The sequence below is a fragment of the Cyprinus carpio genome, chromosome B15 (genome assembly GCF_018340385.1).
Source record: "Cyprinus carpio isolate SPL01 chromosome B15, ASM1834038v1, whole genome shotgun sequence".
In the NCBI taxonomy this organism is placed as follows: domain Eukaryota; kingdom Metazoa; phylum Chordata; class Actinopteri; order Cypriniformes; family Cyprinidae; genus Cyprinus; species Cyprinus carpio.
Window position 1 is genome coordinate 18,552,546 of NC_056611.1, and position 17,632 is coordinate 18,570,177.

The window sequence follows — 17,632 nt, forward strand, 5'->3', positions numbered from 1 at the left end:
TAAGATAGATATATAAATAGATAGTCTGTTATTTTATGAGTTAATGTTTTTTATAATTTTATTATGTTATGCTATCTCAAAGACTCTTCTCAATCAAATCAAGGGTCAGATAACCTAGGGCTTCCACTGACCCCTGTCATGGTGCTTCTGCGCATGCTCACAACATCGAAGGTAAACAAAGAGGAAAGCGCGCTCCCGGCCTCAGTCCTGCCTAAACATTAAACGCTGCTATTCTACCGGCCTTTCTCCGATCAAAACATGGATGGGATATTTTCATGTCGATCAAGTATTTATTATGACCAAGGCGGTAGGAAATACATGGAGGACTTAGTGACGATGAAGCAGGAGGATGAGCCGAGTGAAGATGAACTGGACGCCGCCGAACGTGGCGAGATCGCGGCACCAGCAAAAGAACCAAACCCCGACGCTTCGATCCAAGACTCCATCCCCGGATCTATCACTGTAACTTATGTTCAAGATGATGAACCAAGCTCTACTCTTCAGCAGGCGTCGATGCCCTCCTCTCACCCGTCCAAAAACGTCCGTCGGCCGCGGGCTGTGGCTATGTTCGCCGTGTTCGACGGACACGGGGGTCCGGACGCCGCGCGCTTTGCTCGCAGCCATTTGTGGGACCACATTAAAAAACAAAGAGGCTTTTGGTCTGAAGACGACGACGAGGTGTGCGCGGCTCTGCGAAAGGGATTCATCTCTTGTCACCATGCCATGTGGAAGAAATTACGTAAGTTATGAAATTGAACGTTACATATACACGTTCTCGTTTAACACTGCTGTGAGGTCTCTGCCATTTTTATGGACGTGCAATGGAAAGAGTAAGGGCAGCTGATCTTTTTGAATGAAAGTTGCAACTTCAGATGCATCCCGCCAAAAGAAGTTGCACAACCACTGCAGGCCACACCAAACAGCTAATACAAATCTGAACTAGAGTGACAGCACATCAGATCAGAAAAGTGATTTGCGTACAGAAATAACACCGTAGACACCATAAACTGAACTAGAGACAAAATTTTCAAACGACGCCCTAAGATCAAAATGGATCACATGACTAGACAGAGCGAAAATTCCCTTTACGACGACACCTGGATTGTGAAGATCAGTTGAGGATTGCGAAAGTTATGATATTTTTAATAACGGGGAATATAGTAAAATAGTATACATTAATTACAATTGAAGTCGTGTGACCGAAAATGCTTACTATTCACACATTTTTTCTTGTAACTTCCTCATTTTATCAGATATTTGCATGAAATTGAATAGAAGGTAGGATTTTGTTAGTTCTTTCAAATGAAATCATGAAAAATTTACTGTTTTTAGCTGGAATGGGCATCAGACCCATGGTACCTCACTGAAAACAAGTATAATTAATAAGAGTTCATTCATATTCATAAACATTTTTTTCAGAATACAAGAGAAAACAAAAATACACATCACTATTAATTGTTAATTCATATTCATACAAGTACACAACAAATATTCATTTTCATTCACAAACAGACAATAAGTTTTTTGTTTTATTTTTTTTATTTTTTTTTTGAACGATGCCTGCAGTGCATCTGACAGGGCGTTCGCTAATCTACCCGCCACAAATGTGACTACCCAATTTCCGCGATTTAGTTAAATACCTTCTCCTCTATGGATTTCGATGGAATTTCGTCAGTACCAAGATAAAAGCTATGTATTTATGTCCAACTACCTTTCAGTAGTGTCCAAAGCTTAGATGAAGCCCACCGACCGGTTGAAAGCCACGCAAATTTTCAGAAAGTCGAGGTGACCTGAAAACACCTCAGGGCTGAAATCCCGAAGTGTCCAACGCTGCAGGGGTTTGCACTCAACGTAGTTAACGTCATGTTCAGGAAAAAAACATACTCCCACCAGGCGGCCAGGAGTAGATATTGACTGACACACACATTAACAGTACCACGCAGTTTGGAACACATTTTTGAGGCAGAATGTTCGCCGCGAGTGGTTGCTATGTCATCATACCTCCATAAACTGAGTTGGTTTGCTTAAAGGCGCACGTAGTCATTTTTTGCTAACATTAATTAAAAAGTTTTTCTTTCAGAGAAAATAACGATTTTTTTTAAGAGATCAATTTTAAACCTATATAAACTCACATGAGAGGAATAGTAGTTTTGTCATTCTTCTAAAATATGCTGTTTTCTACACAGAGCGGGTCGCCCCCTTATGGAGAAGTGTATTGACAACATATGACGTGATGGTCGTGCAATTAACCGAGTACCTGCATATAACAACAACAACAAACAATAATGCGTTAATGACGTGTTTATGTAAATATATAAGCATAAACATAAAGGTACATCTAGACAGAACAAGCAAACCAAAACAAACAACAAAGCCAATGTCTTTATTATAGGCACAATATAGCACTGGAGATCAAGTTAGGACTAGCAATTCTTATGAGCAATTGTAAAACTCATCAGTATCTCATTGATTCTGCATTAAAAGCATGTTTTTCATTTATTCACCTTCATTTCAGACCTCTAGGACTTTCTTGCATGGAAGAAAGTTCAAGCAGTATGTCTCGTGTCCTTGGATTCCATGCACTTTCATTGCAAAGAAATAAAAAACTAATTTTGCCAAATATTTTTGCTTTTTTTCTTCCACATGTATAACAGAATTTTATTTTTTGTGTGAAACGTCCATTTTAAACTGTAGTTCATCCCTGATCTGTTTTTGAAAACTATATAATCTGCTTTCTTTTAGCGGAATGGCCAAAGACGGTTACAGGACTTCCCAGCACTTCTGGTACAACTGCAAGTATTGTTGTAATACGCCGTGATCGTATGTATGTTGCCCATGTGGGGGACTCGGCGGTGGTGTTGGGGGTGCAGGATCACCCCTCTGACGAGTTCATTCGAGCCGTAGAAATTACACAGGACCACAAACCTGAGCTCCCAAAGGAAAGGGAAAGAATAGAGGGGCTTGGTGGCAGGTGAGTTGTTTTAATAAAACAAGTAAGCTTACATACGTTAACAAACTGTGTTCACATCCTTGGTACCTAGCATGTGCTAGCGACACAGCTGGATGAGATTATCTAAGGTTATTTGCTTTTTTGGTTAACCTTCACAAGTAACCATCCTCATTCTTTTATTTTATGTCAACACTGATCAGGAAAACACAAAACGTCACCCGTTTCTTTCAGCCCTGTGTGTCCACAGTGGTCTGACTGGTTTTTGTTTATGCACCCACAGCTTCAAAAGTGGGACAACATAGCCAGACATGTTCTGGCATTTGCCCTCATTATCATAATCTAAACACAAGCTTTCTTTGTCGTTTAGCCTAAAAGAACATAGAAAGCATGTCAACATGATACAGACCAGCATCCAGTGGCCTGTATCATTGTCTTGCCCCTTGCAATGTGTGGCTTAGGGCAAGGTTTAAACTCTAGTGAACACGTTTTCAGGCTTAGTTTTAGGTAGAGGTACAAGTATCTTTGGTCAGCATTTTTTGTGCATTAAACTTTAACTATGATGAGACCCAGCACTGATCACTGTCATGTCTTTCCTCTAGTGTCATTAAAAAGTCTGGAGTCAATAGGGTGGTGTGGAAGAGACCCAGACTCACACACAATGGACCAGTAAGAAGGAGCACTGTCATCGATCAGATCCCATTTTTGGCTGTGGCCCGAGCTCTTGGTAAGAGGGTTATGCTATTTCATTACATGAGGTCATTGTTGCTGTTATTATCGGAAAAACAGTGATTAGAATGTTGAGTGAGTTTCAACACATCCAACAAGTCAGCAGAGATTGTCTGTTGTTTTGCAAATTGCAACACACCAACGTGATACTCTCTGTTCTTTAGCAATGACAAACAGAATGTTGAATTGCAACATAGGCTGTTTAGGTGTTTAAACTGAGTTCTCAGGGCACAACGGGGGCCTGGGGCCAGTGTGAAATACACAGGACAGTTGACGGAATTGTCCTTTTATCATGTTTAAATGGACAAATACATGTAAAATTATGTCAACATGCTGCTTGCTGCTGCTGTATGTGTCCTAGATGTTAATCAAGCAGCAGTCACTGCTCCTGACTGAGCCAACAGTTGAGATTTCTCTGGTATGTAAAATGTTGTAATTTAATGCACATTAATGTGTCTTCAGGTGACCTGTGGAGTTACGACTTCTACAGTGGAGAGTTTGTAGTGTCACCAGAGCCTGATACCGCTGTTATCAAGCTGAATTTGAAGCAGCACCGTTACGTCATCCTAGGCAGTGATGGGTTATGGAACATGGTATCACCACAGGAGGCTGTGTCTATTTGCCAGGAAAATGACAATGCCAAGGTGATTCATTTAAATGTATGCTTCAGGAAAGTTCTTGATTGTCTTTTAGAAACGTTTGCTTATCTAAATGTTTATTCCAACAGGCAAAGAACCAAACAGAAAATGTTTCAAATGCTGTTCTGCTTGTAAACCATGCCTTACTGAGATGGCGTCAACGCATGCTCCGTGCTGATAATACCAGTGCCATCGTTATCTGTTTGGAGCCGTTCGGGACATCCTCTGAGTGTTTGCCACCTTATGAGATAGTGTATAATCTCCAAGGACCAAAGTGTGGCTCCGTTCCTAAATCTTGCACCAACTCTTTGCCCACTCAGGTTAGGAATGTTTCAGATTTTCTATTTTAAGACATAGTAGACCCAAAAATAAAAATTTGCTGGACATTTACTCACACCAGGCTTCATTTTAAAAGGCAGTTGTTTTTCTGTAGTATTATGTTGTGGATTTTGATTCAAAATAACACCACACTTAAAGGGTTAGTTCACCCAAATATTAAAATTATGTCATTAATGACTCACCATCATCTCGTTCCAAACCCGTAAGACCTCCGTTCATCTTCGGAACACAGTTTAAGATATTTTAGGTTTAGTCCGAGAGCTTTCTGTCCCTCCATTGAGAATGTATGTACGGTATACTGTCCACGTCCAGAAAGGTAATAAAAACATCTTCAAAGTAGTCCATGTGACATCAGAGGGTCCGTTAGAATTTTTTGAAGCATCGAAAATACATTTTGGTCCAAAAATATCAAAAACTACGACTTTATTCAGCATTGACTTCTCTCCCGGGTCTGTTATGAGCGCGTTCACCTCACATCCGGTTCGCGAACGAATCACTCGATGTAACCGGATCTTCTTGAGCCAGTTCACCAAATCGAACTGAATCGTTTGAAACGGTTCGCGTCAACAATAAGCATTAATCCACAAATGACTTAAGCTGTTAACTTTTTTAACATGGATGACACTCCCTCTGAGTTCAAATAAACCAATATCCCAGAGTAATTCATTTACTCAAACAGTACACTGACTGAACCGAGCCAGATAATGAACGAAACATTGACTCGTTCTCGAGTCAAGAACCGTTTCTGTCGGACGCGTCTGATTCGAGAACCGAGGAGCTGATGATACTGCGCATGGGTGATTCAGACTGACACACAGCGCGTCTGAACTGAACTGGTTCTTTTGATGATTGATTCTGAACTGATTCTGTGCTAATGTTATGAGCGCGGGTAAACCGAAGGCTTGAATCAAGGGCAATCATCGCCAATGAAGTCATTATGTCGAGCGCAAAAGAACTGGTGAACCGTTTTCGGCAACCGGTTTATTGAATCAAACTGTCCGAAAGAACCGGTTCGCGGAGAAGAACAGAACTTCCCATCACTACCGGTGATCCGAAAACCGATGCAACCGGTTCTTGACTCGAGAACGAGTCAATGTTTCGTTCGTTATCTGGCACGGTCATCAGTTCAGTCAGTGTACTGTTTGAGTAAATGAATTACTCCGGGATATTGATTTATTTGAACTCAGAGGGAGTGTCAGCCATGTTAAAAAAGTTAACAGCTTAAGTCATTGGTGGATTAATGCTTATTGTTGACGCGAACCGTTTCAAGCGATTCAGTTCGATTTGGTGAACTGGTTCAAGAAGATCCGGTTACATCGAGTAATTCGTTCGCGAACCGGATGTGATGTGAACGCGCTCATAACAGACCCGGGAGAGAAGTCAATGCTGAATAAAGTCGTAGTTTTTGATATTTTTGGACCAAAATGTATTTTCGATGCTTCAAAAAATTCTAACGGACCCTCTGATGTCACATGGACTACTTTGAAGATGTATTTATTACCCTTTTGGACGTGGACAGTATACCGTACATACATTCTCAATGGAGGGACTGAAAGCTCTCGGACTAAATCTAAAATATCTTAAACTGTGTTCTGAAGATGAACGGAGGTCTTACGGGTTTGGAACGACATGAGGGTGAGTCATTAATGACATAATTTTAATATTTGGGTTAACTAACCCTTTAAGCTTCATGTATAGTTCCTTCTTTTTTTTTTTAGGTTCTGCCTTGTAATGACTCATTGGAAAATGAGACCCATTGTGATGGAATGCCTGCAGACAAGCGGGTGCTAGAGGACGACTCCTCACCTGTGCTGAAGAAACGGCGTCATAGTTTATCCCAGTCCCCTCTTAAAGAGTCCTCATGTACATCCTCAAAGATACCGAGTGCACAGTCCTCGGCGAGGAGTGGTGGTGGCAGCAATGGTCAGAAACAGTCTGAAAATGTCCAAGCGCTGCTTCAGCAGCATGTGAAGACTACTGTATGTGTTTGCTGACATTCATGGTCCTAATACAATGCAATCTGTACATTCATGCTGGACAGTCAGATTCTGATATTAGTTGATATAAGCTACTGAGAAACCAAATCCTGAAGCAAGTAACAATGTCAGAAGAAAAAGAAAAAATCACTTGCTTCCATTCACGACACTCATGTTTTAGCGTATGTTAGTGTTATGTTGTTATACTTTATATTTTGCAGACTAATGAAAATGTGTTGGATTTTTAAATGAGTTTTAGTTTTTCCTCCATTGTGTGTCCATTGCTCAGTTCTGTTATGCTTCAGGTCAGTCAGGTTGACATGATGGATCAAATAGGGATTTTTGCACTTTAAGTTGAATTTGTGCAGTCTTTGTGGAAAATTGGAGGATTGTGGGGGAAAAAAAGAAAGAAAGAAATTCTATCTTCTGAGAAGATATTTCCCTGCAGCTTACATGTCACCTGTTATATTTCATCATTTTGGGATCAATGCTATTGTTTTACTGAACAAGGAGAATGGTTCATCATTTCTAGTTTTCACTGGTATCTTAACCCTGTGTCATAAGGTTTAATGTTAACATTGTATGCAGGCATGAACTTTATTAATTATGCATTATGGATTTTAAGCATTATGGTTATTTTAATGTTTCCCAGGATTTCATTAACATTGTTTTTTTTCCTATAATGGGAGAAACTGTCATTCTAAACTGAAGGTGCTGCTATGCTAACAGGTCAATAAAAAAATTACAATAAAAACTGTATGCTCTTTAATAAAAATATTGGACGTTGTTATAGGGGTAAATTAAAACAAGAAATAGGACTTCAATTTGTTATTTTAATATAACTAGTTTAAATCATTTTAAGACATCCTTTGAAGATGAGAACCATTATTCCATTCTTCATAGTTTTCACGTGTCTACGACTTCGTTTTTCCGAAAGAAGCCGAGGCTGTGCGAAGTAGCTCGGTTGGGGATCATCACGCGATACTTCAATGTAAATAAACACATCAGCGTGACGTGATGTAACATTCGTGTTCATCCAGGCTGTTGTGCAAATTTTCAAATGCGGATATGCTCATATGAGTGTGAACCAAACAAATATAGCTTTATAGAACACTTCATCAAGATGTTAATGTTAATATTAACAATGCGTCAGATTCGTTCAGCGAACAAAAAAACCCAACCAGTCCCTGCCATTCACTATTGGTCAGAAAGGTCCAAGTACCCACCTTTGTCCTAACACTATTGGCTATCCGTCTCCGAAGCTCATCTCTGATTGGCCAAAGCATCTGTTGTTTCCGCTGCATGTCAGCTTCACTGTGGCGTTTTGTGAGGACCTCTGTTGATCCGAATTCAAAACACAAAACCTCTGGTTAGTACAAATGTCGCATCGTTAAACATTCAGCTGCACATTTCTTACATACATTACATACATATTTCTTTCAGAAAGTGAGAAAAGTTATTGTCATTGCTCAGTTTATTGTCTTGGAAGCGTTGTAATGACAGATAGCGGTATTGGCTAAGCTAACAGACTGTGGAGACAGTTGATATGATGAAATGTTGAACTGACTGAACTCACAGCTGTGTTTTCTCTGACACACTCTTGACATCTCTTTAGACATTTTCTTGGATTAAATTATGTTAAATTTATGGAAAAATGTAAATAAATGAAGAGCTACTTAATTATTATGATGGTAATGTAGGTATTTACATCCTATAGTTTGGTTACTAGTAAATATTGCTGGAGTTGATTGAAGTCTTTTCTTTTGTTTATCTTGCTTGTCGTAACAAGTCAGTATTAAAGATCGTTTACAGGATGAATACTTAATAGGAATGAGTCTGTTGTGCAGATTTAACTGAGCCAGGCACATCTGTGCCTGATTTGTTAACATCCATCTGCAAGGTGGATGATCTGTAGTGGTGCAGATATCATTTGTAGCCTATTAATTATGTTGAGTTTAGAGTAATACTGAGATCAGAATGATTAATGAGGCATCTCTGCAGTGATGTTTATTGTAACGATCATGTGGAAATCATGCCTGTATCTTCTCATGCTCTACTCCAGCAGGATCCTGAGTGGTTGGCCATGGCGTCTGACTCCCCGCGCAGACCGAGCCGCTGTGCTGGTGGGGTTGTGGTTCGAGCACAGGCTGCAACGTAAGACCATAATGGCTCATTTGTGAATGAAATTACAGTTGTAAAGCCAATTAGTGATCAGTATTGTAAATGTTAAGATGTTGGTCCTAATAAACAAAAGAGTGATAAAATATTGCTGCTCAAGTTTTAAGGTTTAAATGGTCAGGTCTCTTCTTGTGTGGTTATATTATTTTCATGAGAATTGTTTTTACTGTTTTGCAGAGAGCAGTCATACATGGAGAGCGTAGTTACGTTCCTGCAGGATGTAGTCCCTCAGGTAAATGTTTTTTTTTCCCTTTAAATTTTGCTTGGAATTTTATGTACAAAACTGGAAATTCACTTTTTTTATGTGTTTTGGATAATGTTTATTTTTAATGTATTTCTGTTGTAAAAATGTCGAGAGCCTAAGAAAGACTCTTTGTAGACATATAAGTGATAGAGCAAGAACAATTTAGTTAGACAATATCAAGCCTGTATTAATCTTTGAATTTTCAGGCATATACTGGGACACCTCCAAATGATGAAAAAGAGAAGATAGTTTGGGTCCGTTTTGAAAAAACAGACATCAATGGTAAGTTTATGCTGTATGTTTTGATTCACTAAAAGAACCAGTTCATATGAATCATTTGTTTGTTAGTCAGACTATATCATATTGGTCATGCTGCATGTTTTTGGTTCACTAAAAAGAACTGGCTAAAAGAACTAAATTATTTTACTGCTCCACATTGGTCACGCTGTACTGCTAGATGTTGTGGGGGAAAATGTTTTTTTTATTATATTTTTTTTTTTAATTTAAATTTAGTTTTTTATTTTAAAATGTAATTTATTTCTGTGATGGCAACGCTGAATTTTCAGCAACCATTTCTCCAGTTTTCAGTATCACATGATCCTTCAGAAATCATGTAATAAAATGTTTTATTTTATTTTTTATTATTCCCCCAGGATTCTTTGAAGAATAAAAAGTTATAAAGAACAGCGTTTATTTGAAGTATTTTGTGATGTAAATATATTTACTGTCCCATGTGAGCAATATAATGCAAAACAGTTTTAACAAGCACTGATATGTTACACAAATCCTAAATGTGGTTTGGGGCTAGTAGTTCATATTTATCTTATCTTAAGTTTTTGGTTGCACCAATGTTGGATCATCCAAACGCTGACTATGTTCCTCATTCCAGCAAACATGTCATGAGGGGATGAGATGACTGTCAGAAGAATAGACATAACTTTCCTAATTTTCCAGTTGTATTGGCACTTGTATTGACAGCCATGATCTTTTCTTTTTGTCAGAAGAATAAAAACAGTGGCGATCAGAAAGGTGCTATATTTTGCCAACTTTTGAGTCATTATTTATGTGTTCCATTGTTCTGATCATCTGCGTCTTGTTTGTTTATTGAGCTGTTTACAACTTGCGTCAAGCCTTTGTGAATTACATACTTTGTGAATTATTTGTTGTACTTCTGTGTCATTTCTTACAACTTGTGTTTCTTGTCCTGTGTCCAGATGTGGCTCGCTTACCAGAGTTCCAAGAGATGCACGGCAGCGGCAGTGACCCGCCTCTCTGCTTGATGATTGGATACACTGATGGAATGCAGATTTGGAGCATATCAGTGAGTACATTTTAAATGGTCTCTCTTGCCTTGCCTTACACTGGCTGCTTCCGAATATGCATACTTGCTTACTATGTAGAAGGCTAATAATAGAATGTGAAAATAGTAGTATGTCCGAATTCACAGTATTCATAAAAGAATAGGCAAAAAAAAAATTATTTGGATAAACTACTATTTGTGGTGAGATTCTGACATGCTCAGCCAATGGACACTTTGTACTATCCCATGAGGCTACTGAAGAGGAGTTGTGAATGGCAGTGAAGTGATGCAACCAATGCTGTAGGTCACATGACAAATATTGTGTAATGCATTCATATAACACACATTCATACTATATAGAACATATTTTTAATGGTTGCAAATTACAGTACTTTTTGGATGCAGCCAGCATGTTTTTCTCTAGACCACTCTGTCTATATGTCATTGACAAAGCAACTGGAAATCATTCATTTTGGTGACAATAAGGTGTAGACAGCAAAGCTCATCAGTGAAATCAATACTGCTGTACTGCCTACTACATACTATCTAGTGAATTAGAATTAGAATTTTTTATTCCAGTTTTGTATTGCAAATCAATATTCAGTCAAATATGACTCACAAACGACCTTAAAATTGTGTTTGATATTGCTCAGTTGCTGTGTTATGCTGTGACTCTTTTTCACCACTTGGTGTCGCCATAGACAAAGGCAAGGCTGTGTTCTGGAATACAGATTTGAGTATTGAAGTTGGGTGAAAAATTATGTCAGGATGCATGTTAAGCTCTGAATCATGTCATATTTAAAAAAATGATGGTAACTAAACATGATATCGCTTCCCCAGTAAAATAGTGAAAATGTCAATTTCAATTTAAAAGGTTTCTCGAACTTGGCTGTCCAAATTCACATCATAAGGAAGTGCAAAGCTTCCTATTTTTAATAGGAAAATATGGTAATAGAGATAAAGATATCGGACATATTATGTGATTTGTTACCCTGACTAAGCCTTTATTTTAGAAAATTTTTAAAGTCCTGACAGTTATCACTTTAGGAAGCTTTGCACTTCCTTATGATGTGAATTTGGAGGCATCATTAAAGACACAACATCTCATACTTTTTGTCGAAGTGTTGAAAGCGTCACATTGTCTGGCTATAAGTTGCCTGCAAAGTGTTTGTGACAGCTGCTGAGCCCACACCTTCAGTAATGGCGTTGAAGGGAGGAGCAGGAGTGGCACTAGCTGTAGTACATTTCTGCATTCCTGTGCATTAGCATCTTGGTGGAGCAGAATCTTTGATGGAGCTGTTGCTGGCTGGTGGGAGATAAGAGTTAGATTAGACTGGGCTAACTGAAGTGGTGTTGGAGTGGAGGGATGACATGCAGTACACTGAAGGTGTCTGCTTTGCTATTATCATTTAAGCAGCCCAATGCACTTCACCGTTTTCTACCATCATGATTCCAATGTGTAGAGACGGGTGTTTGAGAAATATGTGGTAATGATAGTGCTGCAGAAATTGCATGTTTAAGGAGTGATTAAATGATAAGGGATGCACAAAATTTTGCATGATATTATTATTTACTTTTTAATTTAATACTGTTATTGAATAATTCATTGTTCATTCTTATTTTGATTATTTAAAAAAAAAAAAAACTAAAAATCACTTTATATTGTACATTGTATTCATTGAGCAAACACTTTTATTTGTATATTAAGCAAGAAACAACTGATTCAAGTGCACAGGGCTATTAAAAATAACTTTAGCAAATCTCAAAATGTTTTTTATAATGCACATTATACTGTAATGTTTAGTTTTTAGTTATTTATTTAGCTTTATTTTGAATTTAGATTTTTCTATTTTCTATTTTAGAAAATAGTATAAAATACGTTTTAAAGGGGTCGTATGATGCGATTTCAATTTTTCCTTTCTCTTTGGAGTGTTACAAGTTCTTGGTGCAAGAAGAAGATCTGTAAAGTTGCAAAGACTAAAATCTCAAATCCAAAAAGATATTCATTATCAAAGTTAAGACTCTGCAACGCCCCTCTAAAATGACTCATTCAAACACGCCCCCACATGTCTACATCACTATGGGAAAATATTTGCGTAATGCCACCCAAATGTTCACACAAAGAAAGAATCTAGGCGAAAGCAAAAGCACTTTATTTGGCCTTCCGAAAGTAGATGCATTTAGGAAGCTTTAAGATTACTTACAACAGAACAGCAACACACCATGGACTTCCGTTTTGTCCATGAACCTAGGAGAGGAGGTAATTCTGACTTGGCGCTTCTGAATTAGCTACTGTAAGTATGTTTTGTTATTAGTTTAAGTATTTGCTATTGACTATTCAAATGCGGAGTTTTGCGCATTGTGTGTGTGTGTGTGTGTGTGTGTGTGTGTGCGCGCGCATGTGAGAGAGAGAGAGAGACAAGGTCACATAGTGGAGTCAGCTGTCTTAACCGTCCGTGGCTTCTGTACTGCAAACACATACGAGCTTTAGCACTGTGTCTGTCAAACAACTCTGTTCCCCTTTCGGGCTTAAACTGATGGTTAAACTAAGGACACTATTAACTGTCCTTACATTTATTTTGAAAGATGAAGCTCGCGGTTATGGAAAGGTGCATTACATTTCCGACGAGTGCTTGCGGTCATCATCGGACAATCACAATGCACTGGGTCAGTTGGCCAATCAACAGAAGGAGGGACTTTGTAGAAAACGAGTGTTGGAGAGAGGCGGGGCATAGTGGACCTACAATAATGTACATTATTTGAAAAATAATGTGTTTTTTGAACATATTCTGTTACACCAAATTCACAAAATAATGATCTTTAAAAGAGCATCATATGACCCCTTTAATAGAGGCCATTTATAAGTTATTTGCTATAACATTAAAAATAGATTTATCTGTACTGGCTATTATACTATTATATGATGTAATAATATAATTATCAGAAGATATTATGGCATTTAGATATTATTTCATTATCCAAAAATCAACTTGGTCAGTTTTGCATTAGTATTACTATTTTTATTTTATTTTTAAACTTAACTTAAATACTATTTTCAAACATTTAATTTTACACGTTTTTAGTATGTCTCAGTTGGTACTGATACTTTTTTTTTTTTTGTTGTTAAATATTAAATGCATTAAATCATCGGAATATAGGATAGGATTTATCATTGTCTCTTTTTCTCAGATGACACATTTAAATTCCCTTCACAGAAACAATAAATGATAATTGATATTTGCAATCCAAGTCTTTTGGTATGGACTTCAGATTTTGTTGTTATAGTGTATTTTAGGAAGGAGAGCAGGAGTTCATGTCTGTGTTATTGCTATCATATCAAGAGCCCAGAAGGCCAGGAGACAGAGATGTCACCAGTCTCTCTTGTCTAATGCTGGGCTTTGTCCTCGGTCCGCTCTACTTCCAGATGCTCTCCGCTTTCTAAGAATACAGACAGAGCTGCCATCTCTCTCAACTCCAGATACCGTTGAATTGCTCCGATTCGCTGAATTCCATCACACAGAGTGGCTGGAGATTAACAAAACTCATTTTATGACCAGCATCTACATTGTATCCATGTGAAAGACATTAGAAACAACCAGAGGGAAAAACAAAAAGAAGCCTCAATTTTGCATATTGCTGTGATAAATAGTAATGTAATAGCTGAGAGGTTGGTGATGGATGTCACCACTAAAGCCGTGTAAAGCGAGGATGAGCAGTCTAGTAATGCACAATGACAGTCGCATTAACGTAAACCTCACAATCCGCTAAATTCCATTATTCCTTTGCCCCATTTGCCAGCCAGGGGTTTTGTTTTGTGGTGGCCCGCGTGCATTACCTCTCTCTCTTGTTTTCTCCCCTTCTGTCTCTCTCACATCAAATGTACCATGCTGTAGATGCCATATTAATCTCCCACTTGGCAGCTACAAAGTCTGCACCGAGCGCTTTTAATAAAAACACAACTCTGATCCTGCATTCGAAAAAGCTACTAATTGTGCAAAAGAGCGATCATCCTCTGTGGGCTTATCTGCTTAAGACACATGGATTTTGCCCAGTAATGTGATAAAGAACATTTCTGTAATTTAACACACAAAGAGATGCACATTCAGGGCTTAATTCTTAAAACAAAAAGCTAGAATAAAAGGCCACTGGATTTGTGCGCCAATCAAGATATTTCCGCCCTTGCGATGTGATACGCCACCCCCCAGCTTTGGTTTTACAGATCTCCGGATTTCCACCAGTTTATTACAGTATTGGTATGAGAATGACATGATTAAGACTTCATTTGATTTAGGTCTGTATTGTTATAACAACTCAATCAAATGGTGATTGTAGGTGCTAAATATCGGCCTGGGACAGTTACTCGTGGAAATGGTGTTTATTTGAAGAGCACATTTATGGAATACATGGTAGCTTTTGTTTTGTGGTTTAGTTGTTGGCTCACCCTCCATCCTTCATGTGAAGTCCGTTTCTCTCAGTTTGCATTGATTTGTCCTACAGTGTAAACAAATATCTCTTTGTTTGTGCCCCATTGTTTTTTGATGCCCCGCAACCACATTTTTGACCCCGAATGGCATTGAGTTGATCAGCAGTTCTGATTTTTCCTACACTGGCAGAGGCAAGAAAAGACTTAATAATTCTGAATGGATCTGAGATTTCAAAATTTCATTTAATTGGTTGCATAGCAGATAGTCCCGCCCCAAACTCACACCATTGGTTGAGCTAGTGTCGGGAGCAGTAGTTGCACAATGTTACACGTTTCAGGGAAATCGGCCTACTGAAGTCTTTGAATAAGTTATTGAATATGAAGCAGTGGCCTCGTTAACCGAATCATTGTGACTGAAACATTCAGATGATGAACCAATAAATCAGCTCTTTGAAAAGATCCAGTTCAAAAGAATGACTAGTTTGTGAACTGGAACATTAATAATTATCATGGCTACTTCTCCAAGAAGAACTATCAAAGTTTGAATAATGACTTAAATTTTGGTGTGTTCCTGACACAATGCTATTGTTTTATGGCTTTAGAAGACATGGAATATAATGTATGAGTCATATTAACCACTTTTATAAAACTTCAGAGGAGCTTTTTGTTATTTTGGAGCTTGACAGTCCCAGTGCTCGCTCATATTCATTATGTAAAAAAGACTTAACAATTTCTCCTTTTGTGTTCCACTGAAGAAACAAAGTCATACAGGGTTTGGAACAACATGAGGGTGAGTAAGTGATTCACCCGTGATTTTCATTTTTGGGTGAACTGTTCCATTAAGCTGGGATAGGATCATTTAACTATGGGAAAAAAAAACAGACTGCGGCTTTGAAGTTTCATTTAAGAGCATGTTTGTCAATGACTTTTATCCATTTTCCATTCATATCCGAAGGCCAGATAACATTACACAGCAGTGTCTTGCTTTGGTTTGTCCACAGATGCCTGATGTTTATCTTCTAGTTGTTGGGTGACTCATTATCAAACCACATCACAGCCGCTGCAGTCCAAACAGAGCATTGTGTGATTCACAGTCAAGTACTTTTATGTTAATGTTCCAAAAGTGATGCCACAGTATTTAGGACATTCGTCATGGGTGTTTCTCAGTTGGACACTCTGTGTCAACACTTTCAAATGGAATGTGTTAGCTGATGTACAGATAAAAGATAAAATGCTGGAGCCCTTACAACTCTGTACTGTAATTATATCGTTGCCATTTTGTCTCGGGCCTGATAACCTTTGTGATGTGGCTCTGGTACAAACCCATATGCATCACCACATTCTCACACCCACAGTACTCTTTGCTGTCTTTGAACTGAGTTTATCTCTCTAACATCACTGTCCGGTGTGTTTTAAGCATGTCTGTTTGTTTTGTCTCTCTGCAGCTGAACGGGGAAGCACAGGAGCTGTTCTCGGTGAGGCATGGACCTGTGCGAACTGCTAGGATCCTGCCTGCTCCTCATATCAGTAAGTCTCATACACCCCAAAAGCCTGGGCTACGCTCATCCTACAGAGCCACATAAGTGCATGACTTTTAACATATAGTGGCCCCAACAAAATCTTTTTGAAATCTAACAAAGAAATTTAATACTGCATAGGCCTAGCAATATGCAAAACTTGGCATACATTACCATTCAAAAGTTTTTATTATTATTATTTTTTTAAAGAAATTAACACATTTATTAACCAATGATGCATTACATTGATCAAAAGTAACAGACTTGTTTCAAATAAATGCTGTTCTGTTGAACTTTTTAATTCACCAACGAATCCTAAAGAAGGGATAACGGTTTCCACAAAAATATTAAAAAGCACTAAATGCTTTTTCAAAATTGATGATAAGAAATGTTTCTTGAGTAGCAAATCAGCATATTACAGTGATCTCTGGATGATGTGACACTGAAGACTGTAGTATTGGCTGCTGAAAATTCATCTTCACCATCACAGGATGATAATAAATTACATTTATAACATTAATTTACATCACAATTTTACAAAAAAAAACTTAAATTTACATTGCAATATTTCACAATATTACTGTGTTTTACTGTATTTCTGATAAAATAAATGCAGCATTAGGTAACATAAGAAACCTCTTTGAAACACACACACACAAACCTAAACTTACAGATCCCAAACTTTTGAATGGTAGTGTAGACTGAACAGCAAGACGGTTGTTTTTTTTTTACATTTATTTTGGCATCCTAAGAAGGCACAAATATTTGGTTGCATTTAATTTTTTTGCATTTAGCATTGTCCCCCCCACCAACTGCTTTCTAGAATAGACCTGAGCTCCATCTTAGGCTTATAACCCCTGCTAGAAATCTTTTCATTACTGCAAGTAAAACTGCTTCTCTGAAATATTATTACAAATTCTACATTCCTGTGGCATCTTAATTTTCAGCTCGTCAAGAACAAGCGTCCACCTCCATATTGAAATATGTGTTGACAGAGTGTGATCTCCCGCTACACTTAAATTTATTTCACATGTCATATGTTACATAAACAGCTCGTTATTTTACATGTCATGTTTGCCACTATTATTTGCCTAGAAATTTGCAGAAAGTAAAGTCAGTTTTCGGCAGTTACATGCTTTTTCGAATCAAGCTAGACCGAGATGTGGCTATTTATACAGTTCCATGTCTCTCTTCCTTACTGGCTTTTCCATATATCATGTTTAAATTAAAGACTACCTTCTGTTTCTTAATAGCGCTGAGAGCTCGCCAGAGCCCCGCTGTTTTCCCTTCATAATATTAAAATCAGTCCTTCACAATTATGTTGGCATGCTGTCAGCTGGC

General features: G+C 38.1%; 2 protein-coding genes across 2 annotated transcripts in view; both read left to right on the top strand.

The window, feature by feature from the left end:
• The first annotated feature begins 125 nt into the window (after positions 1-125).
• On the top strand, positions 126-7,383 carry ppm1da (protein phosphatase, Mg2+/Mn2+ dependent, 1Da). The gene is made up of 6 exons (XM_019073356.2): positions 126-739; positions 2,743-2,971; positions 3,550-3,674; positions 4,139-4,320; positions 4,404-4,634; positions 6,372-7,383. Exons 1-6 carry the CDS (start codon positions 259-261, stop codon positions 6,645-6,647), a joined length of 1,524 nt encoding a protein of 507 aa, XP_018928901.1. The 5' UTR covers positions 126-258; the 3' UTR covers positions 6,648-7,383.
• Positions 7,384-7,864: 481 nt separating this feature from the next.
• The window catches only part of bcas3 (BCAS3 microtubule associated cell migration factor), a 218,411-nt gene continuing 208,643 nt past the window's right edge, over positions 7,865-17,632 (top strand). The window contains exons 1-6 of the mRNA XM_042739622.1: positions 7,865-7,998; positions 8,692-8,783; positions 8,985-9,039; positions 9,258-9,333; positions 10,266-10,372; positions 16,220-16,301. Coding sequence (XP_042595556.1) covers positions 8,713-8,783; positions 8,985-9,039; positions 9,258-9,333; positions 10,266-10,372; positions 16,220-16,301 — 391 coding nt within the window. The 5' untranslated portion in view covers positions 7,865-7,998; positions 8,692-8,712. The remainder of the gene's footprint in view (positions 7,999-8,691; positions 8,784-8,984; positions 9,040-9,257; positions 9,334-10,265; positions 10,373-16,219; positions 16,302-17,632) is intronic.